Source organism: Carassius auratus, chromosome 50 (assembly GCF_003368295.1).
Source record: "Carassius auratus strain Wakin chromosome 50, ASM336829v1, whole genome shotgun sequence".
Lineage (NCBI taxonomy): Eukaryota > Metazoa > Chordata > Actinopteri > Cypriniformes > Cyprinidae > Carassius > Carassius auratus.
The window spans coordinates 14,234,311-14,253,723 of record NC_039292.1 but is presented as its reverse complement, the minus strand read 5'-3'; the positions used below and the strand labels follow the sequence as shown (position 1 = coordinate 14,253,723).

Below are 19,413 nucleotides of genomic sequence, written 5' to 3'. Positions count from 1 at the left end.
TTGTCCCTCCTGTGTGTCTCCTGCACGTTCCTCCTGTGTGTCTCCAGCGTGTCCCTCCTGTGTGTCTCCTACACGTTCCTCCTGTGTGTCTCCAGTGTGTCCCTCCTCCTGTGTGTCTCCTGCACGTTCCTCCTGTGTGTCTCCAGCGTGTCCCTCCTGTGTGTCTCCAGTGCGTTCCTCCTGTGTGTCTCCAGTGTGTCCCTCCTGTGTGTCTCCAGCGCGTTCCTCCAGTGTGTCTCCTGTGTGTCTCCTCCTGTGCGTCTCCAGCTTGTCCCTCCTGTGCGTCTCCAGCTTGTCCCTCCTGTGTGTCTCCTGTGTTCCTCCAAGTTCTATTCTCCTGCGTTTCCCCCGAGGAGTGTGCAATGATTCCTCCATCCTGGTCACCCCACTGTCGTTACAGAGAAAGCCTATATCAATCTCCGCCATCGAAACCTTACTCAACACCTCCTCCGGATTCATTCGCCTGCATCTCTCCAGAATTATTCATATACCTGTTTTTTTTATAAAACTTGTCAAACTCTAACCTTCTGTCCTCGAGTCCGTGTGTAACTATATGTATGTGTGTGACCTTGGACCACAAAACCAGTCTTAAGTTGATGGGGTATATTTGTAGCAATAGCCAAAAAAAAAAAAAAAATTGTATGGGTCAAAATGTTAGATTTTTCTTTTATGCCCAAAATCATTAGGATATTAAGTAAAGCTCATGTTCAATGAAGATATTTTGTACATTTCCTACTCTAAATATATAAAAACTAAATTTTTGATCCTGCATTGCTAAGAACTTGATTTGGACTACTTCAAAGACGATTTTTTCAGTATTTTGATTAATATTATTTATTACTATTTACTTTTTTTTTTTTTTACTATCTCAGATTCCAGAATTTTAAACAGTGTATCTCGGCCAAATATTGTCTGATCCTAATAAGCTATAAATTAATGGAAAGCTTATTTATTCATCTTTCAGGTGATGTATAAACCTCAGTTTCGAAAAATGTACACTTAAAACTGTTTTTGTTGTCAGTGTCACATACACAGACATTTTAGAATTTTCAAATATTTACTCATAACTTTATACTTATTGATATGTAACCAAACACACACACACACATAAATTAAAACACAAAGTATTTAATAAATATTATTTAATATTTATCTAATAAATAAATAACCTAAAGGCATCATTTGAAATAAATTAATATTAAATAGATTCATTTATACCAACAAAACACATCTTTTCGGGTCAAATCAATATAAATGTTGTTTAAGGTCACCTCACTTTTTGCAGTGCAGGTTGTTTATTCATTCATTCATTCGCTAATTGACAAAGGAGAATGATTTATTGAGACAAGCTCTGGAAATGTAAACAGACAGTTACGTAGCAAAGTCAGAATCAAATTGTGAACAAATGTGGTGCGAGGAGATTCGAGATGTTCAGTGACGGAGAATGAGGGGGTCAGTTTGACGTCAGTCTGGAGAAATCATCTCTATAAATAAGAGGGAAAGAAAGCTACAGATGGAAGTAAGTAAAGAGCAGTCCCAAGAGAGAACAAGTTAACCTTCATCTGTTCCGATATGCCGAATTCAAGCAGCTCCACATCTTCCACAAAGAGCGTGCGGAGAGCTGCGTCTGAGCTCGAGCGCTCCGATTCCATCACGGTAAGATTCACAGCTGATCCTCTTCAACAGTCACAATTAAGACTACAAAGAAAAACAAAGAACATGCTTTTACGCATTAAATTTAATGGGAGATTCGTCATGAAAAAAAAACAACAACTATTTATTACATCAATGAATTCATACAGAAATGCAAATTCAGTAATAACAAAATTATTTAAATGTACCACAGTTAAAAAAAAAAAGAAGTTTATTTCATTTATTTCTTGTTACATTTTTTGTTTCAAATATAAAACAATAACTTGTAGACAGATTTATACATTACGAATAAATAAATACAAAATGAGAATAAACAATAGAGTGCCGTTCATGCAGTTAGCTCTGCATTAATTTGCATGTGCCGTTTGGTTTGATTATTATAATGCAGTTGAATTCATACATTTTTGTAATATTGTGATAGATAACAACTTCTCAGATATTATTCCAAATGGGATGTAGCATGTTTGATGCACGTCCATCTCTAGCGATCACTGTTTTGCTGTGCGTAAATAGACTCTCCACTGAGATTTACGCACAGTATTACGCGGTGATCAAAAGCTACGGAAAGCAGTCTATTCGTAACTGTAACATCGGCTCAAAAGCAAATGATTAAGTCTGAACTATATGACAGGTTTACATAGACTGCATTGAAGTTCTTATGCGCTTTTGGAGATGTAAAACACCTCCATCTGATGTCCAGAAGGTAAGCAGGGCTATATTATTATTATTTCTGGTCTAGATGGATATTTAAAATGGATCGACTTGAATGTGTGGTCTTGAAACGAATCGCGCTTTTCTCTTCAAACAGTCGCAGAAGTTTGTGGGAAGGCGGCAGAGTTTGATCGAGGACGCGCGGAAGGAGCGCGAGGCGGCGGCTGCGGCGGCGGAGGCTGCGGGACTCAGCGAGCAGATCGTGTTTGAGGAGAGCGATGGGAAAGCCTTGCTCAGTCTCTTCTTCTCACTGAAGAGTTCAAAGAGCCCAGCGCTGTCCCGCACTCTCAAGGTTTTTGAGGCAAGCCAGGATTTCTCTGTGCAAAAGATACTTTTAGACCAGATATCCTGAAGAGAAAACGGTAAAAGATCTTAATAAGAATCCTAATGGGCTCACATAAGAATCATATGTGAATATTTATTTGTATTTGTTTATTTATTTATTTATTTATTTGTTTATTTTTATTTTTTGACAACGTATTCTTTAATTTGAAATATAAAATAGTAGTTATACTGCAGGCTACGTCAATTTTTCAGTTTAATATCAGAATAAACGTATTTTTTAAAGTATAATTTGGCAGTTACATTAACTAGAAAACTTTTTTGTCAGAAAAAAATAATAATGGTATATTTTAATGTCTTATTTAATGTCTAATCTAAAGTCAGAATATGTAGAATAGATTTTCTTAGCGTATTTAATAATGTACTTATCTAAATATGAATAAGAATATAATCATTTTTAAATGTAAAATTGTTAAAACACAAAAAAAATCTACATCTAAAATATATTTATGTACACATTTATTCTAAATATGTGAAAAAACAGAATATTTTTTTCTTTATATGTCTATGTTCTTGGGTAACAACAAAATGGAAAAAAAATCTAATAAATTACATCTAAAATGTATTTATTTATTTATTAATTAATTGCTCATTTATATTTGTTCATATTAATATTTAGTATGATTCTCACATTTATTTATATGTATTTAAATTCTCCATTTGAAAATCTAATGTTATAGATAGATTTTATATGTATTACACATTTGACAGTTCAAACTAAATAAAGAAAATTCCTACCATTAGAGTTATCTCTGTCTGATGGCATTACTACAATATGGCCATTTATTTATTTATTTATTGCATTTTCTTTTGAATTTTATTGTGTTGTTCAACTACAGACATTTGAAGCCAAGATCCATCATCTTGAGACCAGACCCAGCCGAAAACCAAAGGACGGTTTGGAAGATCTGGAGTATTACGTTCAGTGCGAGGTCCACCTGTCAGACGTCAGCACACTGGTCAGCTCTCTCAAGAGAAGCGCAGAGGATGTCAAAACCACTAAAGAGGTCAAATGTGAGCCTAGAATGAGAAAAATGTTGCTTTGTTTTATCTTGTCCTTATCTGAAAATCAGTTATGCTTAGTGTTTGTGCTTTTGTCTTTCACCAGTTAATTGGTTTCCCAGAAAAATTGCTGAACTGGATAAATGTCATCATCTCGTCACCAAATTTGATCCGGATCTGGATCAGGATCATCCAGTAAGTGCTGGATTAGTTCGTCTCTACTAATAAAAATAATTTGCATCAATTTTGTCTTGTATTTTTTATTTAACTCATTCCGCCGCCAGTGCTTTAAGAAAATAATTCAATCATTTTGACCATTTGCACAAAAATCTCACGGCCCCCAGAATTTTATTCAATGAATACCTAAGAATGCAATACGTCAAAATAAAAAACAGAGCCTCTGCATTTAAACATAAAAACTTGCTTTATGCATTTTTATTATATCAGCATTTGAAGGTGTTTTTTTTTTCATAAAAAAAAGCAACATTTTGAACAAAACGCTGATAAAATCACAGAAATATGGAAAACACAGAAATTTGGAAAATTCTGTCACTGGTGGGGAAAGACTTATACAGCCCAAAATGTTTTATTACAAGCACTTTTGATATTTTTGGTTCATTTTGCAGGGATTTACTGACCCTGTTTACAGAAAACGACGGAAGATGATTGGAGACATTGCCTTTAAATACAAACAGTATGTTGCAAGCAACCGTGTTTACCATGCAGTGTCTGCTTGTCTGGAAATTTCGGCAGATATTTGAATGACAGCTGTCTCTTTTTCCAGAGGAGAACCGATTCCCAGAGTGGAGTATATGGAAGAGGAGATTGAAACATGGTGCGTTCTTCTAAACCAAACAAACAATCCTTGCCGAAACCCATTCAGAGATCCTCACATTGTGTTTTTCATTCAAGCTTCTCACATGCAACCTAATGTGTGTGCAGGCGTGAGGTCTACTCCACCCTCAGAGATCTGTACACCACCCACGCCTGTAGTGAACATCTAGAGGCTTTCCACTTACTGGAGAAACACTGTGGCTACAGTCCTGATAACATCCCTCAGCTGGAGGATGTGTCCCGCTTCTTAAAAGGTACAAATCTGGTTATAGCACAGCCAGAAAACAGCACAACCCATAAGTCATTCAACATTCTGTTTATTACATCAACTCATGTTTGTTTCTTGAAGTTCTTCAGTACTGCCAGGAACAGAAATTAGTAGCAGTGTATTTACAACCAATCCAAAGCATCCACTCATCAACTACATACTAACATCATAGTAACCAACTCAAAACACCAGCATAACAATGTAGTGAGTTGCTCTCTCTCTCTCTCTCTCTCTCTCTCTCTCTCTCTGTGCACTGTATGAAGAGCGCACAGGGTTTCAGCTGCGTCCCGTGGCAGGTCTGCTCTCCGCTCGGGATTTTCTGGCCAGCCTGGCGTTCCGTGTGTTCCAGTGCACACAATACATACGGCACGCTTCCTCCCCCATGCACTCGCCCGAACCGTAAGACACTTCCTGTCCCACTGTTTACATTTATGAAGAGACTTCCTGTTTATTATGCATTTGATTTACATCCAGACATCTGCTTGGTACAGTACATTCTGAGACATAGCAAACCACAAAAAATGAAGGTCGATTAATATAAAGGTGCTGAAATATACATTTAATGAAATTATCAAATGATAATAATAAGTGGTAACCATTGAAAGAAAGAAAAGAAACACACTTTGGCATACTTTTAAAAAGAGCACTTATTACAGAAATAATATGCTTTAAAAGAGAATACCCAAGTGTGAACTGAATCCAGTGCTTTTGAATATTTAATTGTGTGTTAATTGCAATTAAATGAAAACAAATTAGAGCTTACATTTATACCAAAATGTGGTAAAAGCCATCGTTTCATTAATATTATCCGCAACAAAAGCACTTTATTTTACAGTACATGTACTTTCATGTACTTATAGTGTACTTACAGTGTATTTATCTAAGAAAGTTCTGGTAATACAAGGTAACTACATGGGGTAGGGTTAGGTTTAGGGGTAGGTTCAGGGTTAGTACCTAGTTATTACATAGTTATTGTAACTACTAAAATAAGTACATAGTATGCACATGGGGAACAGAACAGGACTGTAAAATAAAGGGCTACCAATGTTTTTAATATTTGAAGTACACTACAAGTGCTCATTCATTGCAGCAAGGTGCCCTTCTTTTTCACAAGAGAAGCATTTACATAAACATTGTAAAATGATATACCCACTTGTGAAAAGTAATATTCACTCTATGTAAATGATGGCACAGGGGTCACAAATAATCACAGAAAATTTATGTTTTCCTCTCCAGGGATTGTGTCCATGAACTTCTCGGACATGTACCAATATTGGCTGACAGAACATTTGCACAGTTTTCTCAGGTAAAAAGGTCAACTTTATGCACGTATCTCATATCTTCCCCACATATTCAATCTTTATTGTGAAATCTGTTCTCTCAGAACATTGGTCTGGCCTCTCTTGGAGCTTCTGATGAGGATATTGAGAAACTGTCAACAGTGAGTCCAGAACATCTTTATCTGACAAGCTTTATCAAGCTCTGCTCTACTAAAGCAGTGAGTGTGTTTGTTGTGCTGTGTGTTTTCAGCTGTACTGGTTCACGGTGGAGTTCGGACTGTGTAAGCAGGGAGGCACGGTCAAAGCGTACGGAGCAGGACTGCTCTCCTCTTATGGCGAGCTGGTGGTGGGCGGCAGTCTGTCATTTATTAAATCAATTTTATTTCATTATTCATATTTTTTATGGTAAAAGCATTTGACATTTAATGTCACCCATTTTCTTAGCATTCTCTCTCAGATGAGCCAGAGCGACGAGAATTTGACCCGGACATCGTAGCTGTCCAGCCGTACCAGGATCAGACTTACCAGCCCGTCTATTTTGTGTCTGAGAGCTTCTCAGATGCTACAGAGAAACTGAGGTGAGCTGCATTAAATACTCGTTTGCTGTCAGTACTGTGTGTTGGGCCATCTTATTATTAACTATCAGTGAAAATAAATCCATTAAAAAAGTGTTTCTAAATAGATGCATTTACATTCAATTACATTCTACGAATGAATGAATGAATGAATTTATTTATTAAACTTATAACCGCATACAATTGCATATTCTTATGAATGAATAAATTAAATTTAATATAATGGATGTATGATGACAAAAACATCTAAATGTGTACAGTTATATTCTCAAAACAGATCAAATTGTGTCTGAACAAATGAAAAACAGAAATATATACAAAATTAAACAAATGCTCGCCAGTAAAATACAAATAGGATATTACATACATTTGCATTTTAGTTTTTCATTATTATTTTTTATTTAGTTGATGCATAACAAGATTGTAATAATTTTGCGGTTAAAATATGTAAGAATATTTAGGGGAAATTGTAGTTTTTCTGATTAATTTGAAATGGTCTTGTAGTCAGACAAAATATGATTAATTCCATGTATTATAAGCAAAATAGTTTTAGAATGCATAAAGCATTTCATATTATTTATTTACTAACTTATATTAACTTATATTTTTAGTATTTAAAACACAAAGATTAAAATACTTCTTACAAATACAGCAAGTAGTGATCAATAAATGGATTTTATTGTATACGTATTGTTTTAATTGTTCGCGATTTTATAATTACAGTTGTTTGAATGACAATAATTATACTCATTTGTTTTTAAAACAGAGCGTATGTGACGCGCATCAAGAGACCATTTTCGGTGCGGTTTGACCCGTACACAGACAGCATAGAAGTGCTGGACAACCCACTGAAGATCAAGCAGGGTCTGGAGACCATTAAAGACGAACTGAAGAATCTCACAGATGCCCTGAATGTGCTGGCTTGATTCTGCCGTGAGGAGCCAATCAGCAGTCCCCTTCCTCTCTGCTTCATATGTGACCGTCTCATCGATATGCTGTGTGTCTATGTCCACATCTGCTGCTCCAGACGTTGTTGCTTTTAAAACGCTGAGTACCAACCTGAAAACCTCACATCGGAAGTTCATTCTAGAAACCCTAAAAGGATTATTCCCTCAAAATGAAAGTCATTTATATCATTTATATCATTATGTATGTTGTTTCAAACCTAAAATACTTTCTTTCTTCTGTGAAACATGAAAGAAGATATTTTGAAGAATGATGGTAAACAGTTTTGATTCCCATTGGAAGTCATAGAATGGAAGTCAATGGTTACCAGAACTGCTTGGTTACCTATATTCTTCTAAATATCTTCTTTCATGTTCCACAGATGAAAGAAAGTCTTTGGTAAAAAAATATTAAATGTTGGAAACCAAGCAGTTCCCGTACCCATTGACTTTCATTGCGTAGACAAAAAAATATGATGAAAGTCAATGGAAGCCGAAACTGTTTAGTTCAAAATATATTCTTGATAGCTATTTTAAATGTTGGTAACCAAACAGTTTTTATTCTCACTGATTTCCACCAAATGGAAAAAGAAAAGTAGAAGTCAATGGGAAGCAAAACCTTTGGTTGCAGACATTCTTCAAAATATCTTCTTGGTAGATATTTTAAATATTGGTATTAAATATTCCCGTTGACTTCTGTTATATGGGCTACATAAATAAAAAGTCAGTGGGAACTGAAATGGTTTGGTTGCCAACATTCTTCAAAATGTCTTCTTGTTATATATTTTAAATGTTGGTAACCAAACCGTTTTTGTTCCATTAATGAGTGTGTTTCCATAAAAAAATGAAATGGAAGTCAATGGAAACCAAAACTGTTTGGTTACCAACATTCTTCAAAATATCTTCTTTCATGTCCCATAGAAGAAAGAAATGTGACACATAAATTTTTTTGAGATAGAACATACCCAGTGTAAATCTAATTCTTAAAGCTATTGAAGCCAAAAGTTATTTATGAAATATCAATGAAGTACTACACTAAAATAAACTTGAAATATGTCCTGTATATAATCAAATGTGTATTATAAACACAAATTCTGAATGTATTAGTATTCGAAATATATTCTAAAAATAGACCATCAATACATTGAGCTTATCCTATAGCAGAAATATTTTATTAATCCTGAATGGCGAATCATTCATAAAATAATACTGGCCTAATGACTGGTGCCTGTTTATATGAATCTGTCTCCAGAAGATATGAAATATGAATGTAAATGTTGCAATAGTCTCTGCAAACAATTGCATAAAAAGTGAGTGAAAATACCATTTCTGTTATTTAAGCGTTAATAAAGTTGCAAGAAAACTGTATAAGAATGATGTTTGAAAAATATCGCAAACTATACTTGTGGATGACTTTCTGACGTTATATTCAGTCGCCCCTTCCATAAATGCCTTTTACAGTCTGAGAATGTTGGTTTCATGGAAATTTGAAGCAATTCTGCATGAACTGACCTGACTGAAATGTTTTATTTTAGATAAAACAACCACCACCAGATGGTAGTCTAGGCATATATGTAGGTGAAGCGTTCAACACAAGCACTTTTTGGGTGAGCGGACAGGACAGCATAATGACTGGGGCTTTCATAAGGGTCACATCATGAGGTTAGGAATGGGATAAAGACTCAGATCTTGGACCCAGTCAGTGGGAAAGATCTGCCATTCGAATACGCAAGTGACCACTAAATACATTTTATGAAGACGGTAAGAATCCCACAGTTGAATGCGTCATGTAGTAAATCAGTAGGTGCATGATATTCCTCTAAGACGATATATTCCCCAAGATTGTAGTTTACATCATTTTGACCATTAAATTGAAGTCACTGAGTTTAAACCTCAGGTTGTGTTCAAATCTCTATAACACTTAGGGTGTTCCTGGCCAAAAAGTAGATTGTGAATCTCGTTATGCAATATCTATATCAGCTTGCTTTTCTTTCAATTAGGACTGGTTTTGTGTTTGTTTTTGGAACTGATTTATCGTAGGACACATTAATCTGAGGTTTTTGAGTGAAAAAAAAAGTTATTTGTGCAAAAATAATATTTAATAGAAAAAAATAATATTTAATAGAATATACAAAAATATATATAAATATATAGAATATAGAAAAATGCAATGTAAGAAAAACTGTATTTAATATTGACTAAATTACAGGTACATAAACTCAGATTAATGAGGCCTAAGAAAAATTTGTTCCAGAAATAAAAACAAAACCAGTCCTAATTGAAAGAAAACAAGCTGACAAAAAGATTAGCAATATTAGGTGATCATATTGCATAACAAGAGATTTATAAGCTATTTTTTTGTAGGCTGGTCATTTTTGACCGGGAACAGTACAAGTGTAAAAAGGTTGAATAAAATAAAAATCTCAATTATTATAATTATTATTTTATTTTTTACTTTTTTTGTGGTGGAAGTAGTTTTTCCCAGTGTAAACAAAGTCAGTAAATCTTAGTCTAAAGTGATAACATTAAATAACATTTTCAGGAGAAAGAATATTCTCTCGACCCGAACACAACCTGAGAGAAACTAAATGCTAAATATTAGATACTGCTGACTGTAGCCTACATAAAGTCTCCTGAGCTTTTTATCGATGACCTGTAATGATTTGGACTGCTTGGTCCTGTATCACGTGCAGTTCTATCCATTATCATACGTGGCAATGTGACTAAGATGAAAATGCTGCTTAGTGAATGGAGTAAATGATTTATTGCAAGGCCCTACAGATCTTTTGGGTTTCCTGCTTCCCTCATCTGATGGATAATAGGAGACAGAGGAAGAGAGGTTTAATGTCTTTATAATGGTGCTTCCAGTAACAGAGTGCATTGATAATTCATGCCAGCAGCAGGACCCTTTTTTTTATGCAGCGCTATTCTCCCTTTTACCAGCAGAGGCGCCACAGGAGCGATTCTTTTCTCTAGTTCTGTAAATTCTCACAGACCTCACGCTATTAAACACGTTTTATTGGCAAAACAAATGAGTCATGTCACAGTGCAACCTTTGTGAACGCTGACCCCCACGTTTTGTCAGTCATTCTCGTGTTTGGCATAACTACTCACTTATGTACTTCTTGGCTTATTTAGCAGTTAAAGATGGAAAATTAAGATGTCTGGTCCTAAAATTAGTTTTCACCATATATTCATTGGCCCAATCCAAGCTAACTTAAAAAAACCCGTATTTTAATAACAGTAACCTAGTTTATTCTTAATGAAATTCCATTATATATATATATATATATATATATATATATATATATATATATATATATATATATATATATATATATAATTATCATGTAAAACCATTTTAAGAGGTGTTCTAGTAAGGCAGTAGTAGACATTTTGGCCCTGCATTTCATATCAGATGGAGACAAGTGTCCATGAAGAATAACATCCGCATCAAATAATGGCCTTTATTGCTTTGCCAGGTGATGGATGACATTTCCAAGTAATTCAATCAAACCAATTTAAGTTCAATTCAAGTCCAGCTAATTCTTCATTATCCTCTCAGTGCTCTGAATGTTCAGCCTGTAAAGTGAATTAGCATCATTACAGCCACTATTCGCGTGAGGATCGATAAGGCAGGTGGATATCAGAGGAAATGACGGCAGAAAGCGTTTCATCTTCTCTCCTGATCATCCGGGCCACTTTCCATTCTACAATCCTACACATCGACTAGGAACTCTGCTAGTTAAACGCTCTGAGATCGATGACGTGTGCATTTCCGAAATATCGAGCTGTTGTTTGCATCTGTTTTTAATAAGAGTATGTATTATTTTTCTTAGTTATTTATTGTTTTATTGCACATTTATTTATGTATTAATTGGTATCAGATCATCAGATCAAATTTATTTATGTATTAATTGGTAAAATCATTTAGGGGATACCTATAAGCGTCGTTACATTTTATGAAAGCAGCGAAATGTTGGACATTTTAATAAGGTGTTATGAAGACATATTCTCTAATGTTCATTGACCTTTTTGTGACCTGGAATTCTTGGAAAACTGCAGCAGGGAACTCGGCCGGACTGCTGGAGAATCACTGACCGCTTCGAGTGTTACCTCTCCCGGACATGCGCACCAGAGGCCCGGGGGGTGGAGGGGGGTGTCAAGGGGCGGGTTTGGGTATATAATCCTTCTCTCAGAGAACTTTTGCCTGTCGCCTGATTTTGGGACAGCTCTACACATCATCCTAACACCAACTGGGGAAACTAAACCTACCTATTTAACCAAATACAACAGCACAGCTATTTTTTATTATTCTTTTTTCTATGTTGACATGGAGGACCAACTAAAACATCACTCTGTTTGTCATACCTGCTTGAGAACAGACAGTTCCATAAATAAGGTAAAGCCAATCTTTTTACAAGCTTTGAGGAATCCTGGACATATCTGGAGATGATTGCATTTGTTGCGTTTTCTTAAATAGAAAAATAAATTGTTTATATAGACTAGCAAAAATAGAAACATATTGCACGAGCGGTCCGCGTAATGCATTGGAGAGGTTTTTGCCACTCTAAACAGCTAACAGCTCTAAACAGCCAGTTAGACAGCGCTAAACTGTTAAATAAGGACTATAAGACATTGTAAATTTTAACAATATGAATTTCTGTAAAGCTGTTTTGAAACAACGTGTATTTTAAAAAGCGCTTTCCAAATAAAAACTGATTTGACACTTTATTCCGGATTCTCGCACAGGAGAAAGAAGTTGCGCAAGGGGGCGACAGCAGTTTAAATGAGCTGGATTTAAGGAAATTATATGCTGAGTTGTGAGGAATGAAATAGCTGGGTATATTGAGCGGTCTTGTAACTTGTTGAACGTTGTGTAAGAGTGTAAAGTAGGAGATAAACGCTCTTTGATAATTCATCTTCTAGCGTCAAGCAGATAATTAAAGTCGATGCATGCATGTAGATTCCCAGTGTATTTGAAGAATTGCATTGGTGAATTTAATTCACTGGGGGAATTAATGACAGATACCCAAGGATAACTGATCAGCGGGTCTTTAGACCTTTAAACATCATCTTATATAGTGAAAAATGACATGCATAATTGAAAAAGACAATTTTGTTGTTCAGACATGCACAGTGTATTAAAAAACTGCATAGGATTGCACTGAAGAAACAAATAACAGTTATTTAACAGACCGGACCAGCACCATTGCAATTGAAATGTAAAATGTTCAGTATAACGAATCAAAATATATTTAGACTCTGAAATGCTTTTATTTGCTGTTTAAACTTGCATGCACAAACAGTGTATTCAGTCCTTTGTAAACTACTATACATGCTTTCCAGGTCATTAAGTCATGCTTTTCCGTACTGTACATTGACAAACTGATTTTGACCATGTCATCAGGCAGATAATTGAAAAGTCAATGGTATAGCATTACTGAATTCAATGCCTTGAGGAAGCTAATAATAATTACTTAAGGACGATGTTCAGTATTAAGTTCAGGTATGCATTTTGTACATTAAAAATGAACGTTAAAATTGTGTGTACTAACTTAAACTCGTTATCTCCACAGGTCATAAAGATGCATTGGTCCATACGAATGCCCATATGCATACTCTTTTTAACCCTGTCTGCCTTGGAAGTGTCTTCAGCTGAAACATTATGTGGCGGAGAGCTGGTGGACGCACTACAGTTTGTGTGTGGAGACAGAGGTTTCTATTTCAGTACGTATATTTGCACATCGTATTGTCTTTGCTTTTGCTTAGGAGTTGGAAACCCTTGGCAATTGTATGTCACCAATGACCAGAGTTACGAGCGAAGTCTCGGCAGATTGTGCTGACTAGGCGCATTCTCTCGCGATATCTGTGATTGCATATGAAAGGGATGCTAAATGAGCCACAATGGCCCGGTTGTTTACTTGCACATTCCGTCAGGGAAAGTAATAGTACCCAAGTGGCATTCCATTCACCTCTCCAGAAATGTTCCCAGGATACACTCAATTGAAAAAAAATAGTTGTTTGTCCTCTTACACGGCTGAATGGATTGAGCCAGCTTCATTACTAGTTTAGCGTAACAGATACTAACCAATATGTTTAATACAATGCTTGCCGATCGTACAATCCGGATCCAGATACATCTGCTGGTTGTACTCCACTCGCATGCAAGGAGGGGGTCGAGAGCACAACTTTTTTAAATATTTGTCGTCTTCCTCACGCCAGCACTGACAAACAGACAAGGCCTTTGTGTTCTTTTGGCCGCAGAAGCCTAACTACCCCGAAAGATCATTATCCAATTTGGGCCAGCGCAGATTTTCCCCCCTCTATCCACCAGATCCACTCTTGTTCAGTGTTTCCCATCCTGCAATCAAGATTGCGAGAATGAGAAGCGAAAATCATTTGTGGTATATTTGACTGAAAATCAATTGTTCCTTCCTTTTCCCAGTCCGGCTCCCTCCCCTCCATTACTGTGTCCCGTATCTTTGCTCTTTCATGCCAAGTCTGTTCTTCCACCCCTCCCCCTTTCCTCTCTTTCATGCTCTCTTTATCTCTGCTGAGCTGGCAAAGGACAAGGTCAAAGGATATCCACCATTTACTCATCCAAACAGAAGCAAAGACTTTTGCCCTTTAACTCTCACACAGTCTTATTTGTAGGCTTTCACGTTCCTGGGAATGTGTTGCTGGCGAATTCTTCGAAAACGATTTCGAACAGCTCAATTATAGATGGCATAGTTTTATGCCACAGTTTTATGCCACAGATTTGGGCTTTATTATACCCCGCAAATGCGTCCCAGTCAAAAGACAATGAATCGATAATGAAATCTGCCTTGACAATATAATCAGGCCACTGTAATTTAAATACATTGACTTGTTAGTAGGGTTTGTTGAATGTGTTTGCATGTTTGATGGTGACTGATTAGACTGTTTGAGACAAATCTCTTTCTTGCTATAACAGCTCAAACTAGCTAGTTTCCTAGTCTTAACTGGTTTAAGATTGGCTATTTTGGTGTTCCAGTGTAAGTTTTTGTTTTTTATTCCACTTTAAAGCTAGTCGCTCTGGATGTATAGATGGTCATCCAGATAAACACCACCTTGGCCAGACTTGGAAACTAGCTTAGAACAGGAATTATTAGCAAACCAGCGTAGGTTTTTTTACCCAGGATTTTTCAATAGAGTGCGCTGGTTAGACAAATGTGCTCTGAACTTGACTAGTTGACAAAAGCCACAAACCCATCTAAACCATCATCTGACCCATCCGTCTAGACTATCACCCAGGCTGGGAGACCAGTTTAAAAAGATAGTTCACCCAAAATAAGAAAAATCTGTCAACATTTACTCACCCTCAGGTCCTTCCAAAGCTGTATATCTTTTTTTTTTCTTCTATGGAACATTCCATTCAGCAGAAGTCAGTGGAGTCCAAAAAAGAATTAGGCCCCAGTGACTTTCATTGCATGAACAAAATAATAGTTTGGAATGCAGGTTTGGAACTGAGAGTGAGTAAATGACGAAAGAATTGAGTACTTGTCTGACATGTAACCAGAACAGTACTAAAGTGTCTTGAACTCATTGTCTTCATTTCCATTACTGCAGGTCGACCAACTAGCAGGACGAATAGTCGACGTTCTCAAAATCGTGGGATTGTGGAAGAGTGTTGTTTTAACAGCTGTAACCTAGCTCTTCTAGAACAGTACTGCGCTAAATCTACCAAGTCAGAGAGGGATGTTTCAGCCACATCCCTACAGGTCATTCCGGTGATGCCTGCATTAAAACAGGTACGTTAGCCGTGGGAAACAACAAAAACACTCCAGCACCTTATCACACTCACCATCTTGATTGTCCTGTTCTTTCTGCTGAACTTGTGCATCCTTGCATGTGGGTTAAAGAAAACAGTAGGCCAGAGTAAGGAACTAGTAAGCAAGGTTTGCCACAAAACTGATGAGCAAGTGGAAAATGATATGATAGAAAAGGTCATACATAGGTTGAAATTTTCCTGTTCTTAGATTGGGTTACAAAACCAGCATCTCTCAAAATGGCATTTATGTTGACTAGGTGGTTGAACATTGGGAACAAATGGAAATGCCTTTATCTCATTACTTGCCAGTCTCCATTTTGGGTTTTCATAGAGTTTTGTTCTATGTTATTATGTTTTATATTTGTTTAAGAAATAGTTTGACCGTCATGTCATTCCAACCTTTTATGACTTTCATATGCAGAATACAAAAGAATGAATGAATTTTGAATTTATGAATTTATGATTTAGAATTTTTCTACAGTTTTTGTCCACACAAAGAAAGTCAATGGGGTCCAAAACAACAATGAACCCCACTGACTTTCATTGTATGGACTTAAACAACATGAGGGTGAGTAAATTATGAAAGAATTGTCATTTTTGGATGAATTAACCCTTTAAGGAAGAAGATAATTTCTCAGGCTACTGTCTTGGTGATTGAAGGATTTTTGGCTATTTTTGACAAAGTCATTTACATTATTAGTCGAAAAGCCTGAGTTTTAGAGATTTTGAATCTCGTCAATGCTTTATATGATGCTGTAGAAACTCTTGACCTTTCTCTATAGTCATTTCCTAACGTTATTATTGTTTTGAAACAGGAGGTCCCAAGAAAACACGTGACTGTGAAATATTCCAAATACGATGTGTGGCAACGAAAGGCCGCCCAGAGGCTACGGAGGGGTGTCCCCGCCATCCTGCGAGCCAAGAAGTTTAGGCGGCAGGCGGAGAGAATCAGGGCCCAGGAGCAACTGCACCACCATAGGCCTCTCATCATGCTTCCCAGCAAGCTGCCGCCAATCCTTCTTCAAACAGAAGACTACGTCAGCCACAAGTGAAACCAGGATCATTTGCACAGAGTCAATGAAAAAAAAAAAAGACAAGGGATCAAAGCTTTTTTGTCTCTGACGTCATTTCTGTGGCAGTCCTCATCAACCCTTCTTCCTTCCCCACCAGACGTGCTCACACGCTCTTCCAGTTTCTATTCTTGCTGTTTCATTCACCAACAAAAAGGCACATCACAAATGAGAGGAACGCAATTCAGGTGAAGAAGCAAAGGAAAGAACGATGAAGCCACGGAACGCCGAACGTTTCGCTGGTTTGGAGGACATCGGAGCGCGAGGAACATCTTGAGCTAGCATGAAAGAACCCATTCCACCGCATTCTCCCGAGACAAAAGTATCTCTCTTTTAGTCCTTTTACATATTAGTTTGCACCTGTAACTATAAAGGGACATCCACACTGTAAGGAATTGTTGTAAAATTAGATTCCTGTTCCAGCACCTTGTAATCACAAATTAAAAAGCAGAGAAGAGTCTGCGAATTGCACATCGCCACGGATTACGTCAAAGTTCTTGTTAAGTAAACAAAAAAAAAAGGCACTATTTTTTTATGGACTATGAACGTGTAGCTCAAAAAAATGTCATGGTGCTAGCTTTGGGAATGGACTCAAACGAGAAGGGGTTGAAAAAGCAAGTTTTTTTTTTTTCTTTGAAACTTTATTAAACTTTCCGTTTTAAGGAAAGTGTGACTTTTTAAAGAGAAAACAAGAGCACGAGGGATATCGCTGCATGCAGACGTGTATGTAAGACGCAACCTATGCATTGGATTCCGGCGCTGCCATTGCGATAAAGGAAGGAGCAGTGTTGGGATGCCGAAGGGATCACGCGGAGAACTCGCCTCCTTTCGAGCGTGGCTGCACAAAACCCCTGCTTTGCACTGCAGGATGAGGGACATTGTGACCTTGAAAAAGTGGGATGTTTGTATTTTCTGTGTTCTTTATCGTGAACATGCTTCAAGAAAAAAAAAAGAAAAAAAGATCCAGTTTGGTTTCTGGTACCGTGACATTCTTGTTATTGCAAAATAGGCTTTGTGTTTTTGTAACGTTATTTTACAGTTCTGAAAAAAAGGCACAAATATAAATTCAAAGGGAAAAAACGCAATAATGTCAACTAACATATATTTTTAACGTTTATCCGTAGTATTCACATGCTTTTGCCTGAAAACAAATACTTGAATATATATATATATATAAATATATATGAAATAAATATGAAAATATATATTATAATTAGTTTCCAGGGACATCATGTAATATTCCTTTAGTCTGAGCTGTATCTTGCGTAATGAGCCGCCAAGCTTCTTTATTGTTTGTTTAAGTACAAATATGGGCACTGTATAAAGGCATTATTTATTTTGTTATAAAATTATATATTAAAATTGGTCCAAATACAGTAATATACATAGCACTGATGCTCAACTGATGGATTTTATTTTATATTCTCTCTTATTTTCCCATTTTACATGTAAATGCTTTTTGTAGATGCTTTGTACCAAAAAATATTTTCCTTTTTTTTCCTTTCGGTTTGCCACAGAGCTATTTTAAAATCAATATTTTAACAGCAGCTGTAGCCTGGATCGCTTAGGCATGTTGTAATACAAAAATAGGCACATACTCAGAAGACTCTCTCTCTCTTTCTGTCCCTCCCGCATGGCTTTTTAATCTGCCAAATGGATTTCTGTTTATAAAAAAACAAAAAAACGACAAAAAACAACAACAACAACTTTTGTTTAACTTTCCTCACGAGGATCTGGATAACCCTCTCTATATGCCATGATTGTATACAACCCACTACGGTTTAAGGCACTTTAGTGCCGTTTTCATTGTCGTATCGTCATCATTTTTTGGCTTCTTTAAGGTATTCCACAAACGAGAAAGACATGTTTTAGGGGTCTCGTTGTCCCTGGTTCAATGTTATCACTTGTTGCTGAGCAATTGAACTGTAGCCATAAAGCAAAGTAAAAACCAAACCAATATGATGTCGCCAAGATCCATTAAGATGTCACAAAGAGTGGACTGTTGCATACATCCCCTCAAACTCGCCATCTTAAAATAATGTGCCCTAAATCCTCTTATTTCCTTTCGGTTGGGGTGTCCTCCATGTTATCTTCTTCTCAGTTGTTGAAGGGCTACCGTACTTAGTTACCCAAATACTCAGGAAATATTAGTGGATTTATGTGAAAAACCCAATACAAGGCCATTTCTTTCTCTCTTTTTATTACAGTTTCTCAGAATCGTTTTTTGTATGTGCCCCATATTCATAAAATGATACTATAGTATCGCTTAGTACCTGGAAACTTAAAGGTCTAAGTGCCTGCAGTATATCCCTCTGCCTTGATAATCGAATATTTATCTGATTCATATCAGTTGTGATGAAGCAGTGCAATTATTATAATGAATATCATTATTTTTATTATTCAAAACATCCCATATTTCCGAAGACATTGCCATTTTTCTGTTGTTATTCCTGCAAGGACTGCATCCATTGTTGTTATTTCCAAACTGGTTACTTAACTTTCCATGCGTAAAAGGCATGTAAGGAAAACACATGCTTTTGCGCTAAAAATGAAGGGATCATTTGTCTTTCATTGGCAACGGTTTAATACCAGTAGCCCACGCAGCCTGTGTGTATTTTAATTGATTTAACCTCTGCACGCTAGAACGTCCGAAATGCACAATTGATGTACTTTCATTTTTAATATCAATAAAAAAAACATTTTATCAAACATGTTTCAGTCATGTGCAAGTGTATGTGTTTTTATTGCCTGGTTGCATTGTAAATCATTTAGTAGACGTCGAGGCCTACAAAGAATTTCCTTGATGCTTTTAGCCAACGAAAAAGAAAATGCACTAAAATGTGAGCAAACAGTGGGCAACTGGCTTGGGATCAGATGCACAACAGCTTCACACACTACACTTTGAGATAAAAAGGTACAAAAGCCATCACTGGTACTTT

At 36.5% G+C, this 19,413-nt stretch overlaps 2 protein-coding genes across 3 annotated transcripts; both read left to right on the top strand.

Moving 5' to 3' along the window:
* Positions 1 to 1,370: 1,370 nt before the first annotated feature.
* On the top strand, positions 1,371 to 8,975 carry LOC113067107 (tyrosine 3-monooxygenase). 2 transcript variants are annotated; one of them, XM_026239373.1, is made up of 14 exons: positions 1,371 to 1,656; positions 2,285 to 2,356; positions 2,462 to 2,665; positions 3,546 to 3,720; positions 3,815 to 3,903; positions 4,335 to 4,402; positions 4,493 to 4,543; positions 4,651 to 4,796; positions 5,074 to 5,209; positions 6,047 to 6,116; positions 6,195 to 6,251; positions 6,341 to 6,436; positions 6,535 to 6,668; positions 7,432 to 8,975. In XM_026239373.1, the coding sequence occupies exons 1-14, from the start codon at positions 1,573 to 1,575 to the stop codon at positions 7,589 to 7,591; spliced, it is 1,542 nt and encodes a 513-aa protein (XP_026095158.1). In that variant the 5' UTR covers positions 1,371 to 1,572; the 3' UTR covers positions 7,592 to 8,975. The 2 variants fall into 2 exon arrangements, with proteins under 2 accessions (XP_026095158.1, XP_026095157.1); XM_026239372.1 differs by lacking the exon at positions 2,285 to 2,356.
* Positions 8,976 to 11,812: 2,837 nt separating this feature from the next.
* On the top strand, positions 11,813 to 19,196 carry igf2b (insulin-like growth factor 2b). Its single transcript, XM_026239371.1, has 4 exons — positions 11,813 to 12,011; positions 13,189 to 13,339; positions 15,203 to 15,384; positions 16,220 to 19,196. The coding sequence occupies exons 1-4, from the start codon at positions 11,943 to 11,945 to the stop codon at positions 16,454 to 16,456; spliced, it is 639 nt and encodes a 212-aa protein (XP_026095156.1). The 5' UTR covers positions 11,813 to 11,942; the 3' UTR covers positions 16,457 to 19,196.
* The last annotated feature ends 217 nt before the right edge of the window (positions 19,197 to 19,413 follow it).

What these genes read in the sequence shown, in the direction of transcription:
- LOC113067107 (XM_026239373.1), top strand. Translation starts at nt 1,573, where the DNA reads ATGCCGAATTCAAGCAGCTCCACATCTTCCACAAAGAGCGTGCGGAGA. An exon ending in AACCACTAAAGAGGTCAAAT is followed by an intron (nt 3,721 to 3,814) that starts GTGAGCCTAGAA and finishes GTCTTTCACCAG; the next exon opens with TTAATTGGTTTCCCAGAAAA. An exon ending in ATATTGAGAAACTGTCAACA is followed by an intron (nt 6,252 to 6,340) that starts GTGAGTCCAGAA and finishes GTGTGTTTTCAG; the next exon opens with CTGTACTGGTTCACGGTGGA.
- igf2b (XM_026239371.1), top strand. Translation starts at nt 11,943, where the DNA reads ATGGAGGACCAACTAAAACATCACTCTGTTTGTCATACCTGCTTGAGA. An exon ending in CAGACAGTTCCATAAATAAG is followed by an intron (nt 12,012 to 13,188) that starts GTAAAGCCAATC and finishes TTATCTCCACAG; the next exon opens with GTCATAAAGATGCATTGGTC. An exon ending in TGATGCCTGCATTAAAACAG is followed by an intron (nt 15,385 to 16,219) that starts GTACGTTAGCCG and finishes GTTTTGAAACAG; the next exon opens with GAGGTCCCAAGAAAACACGT.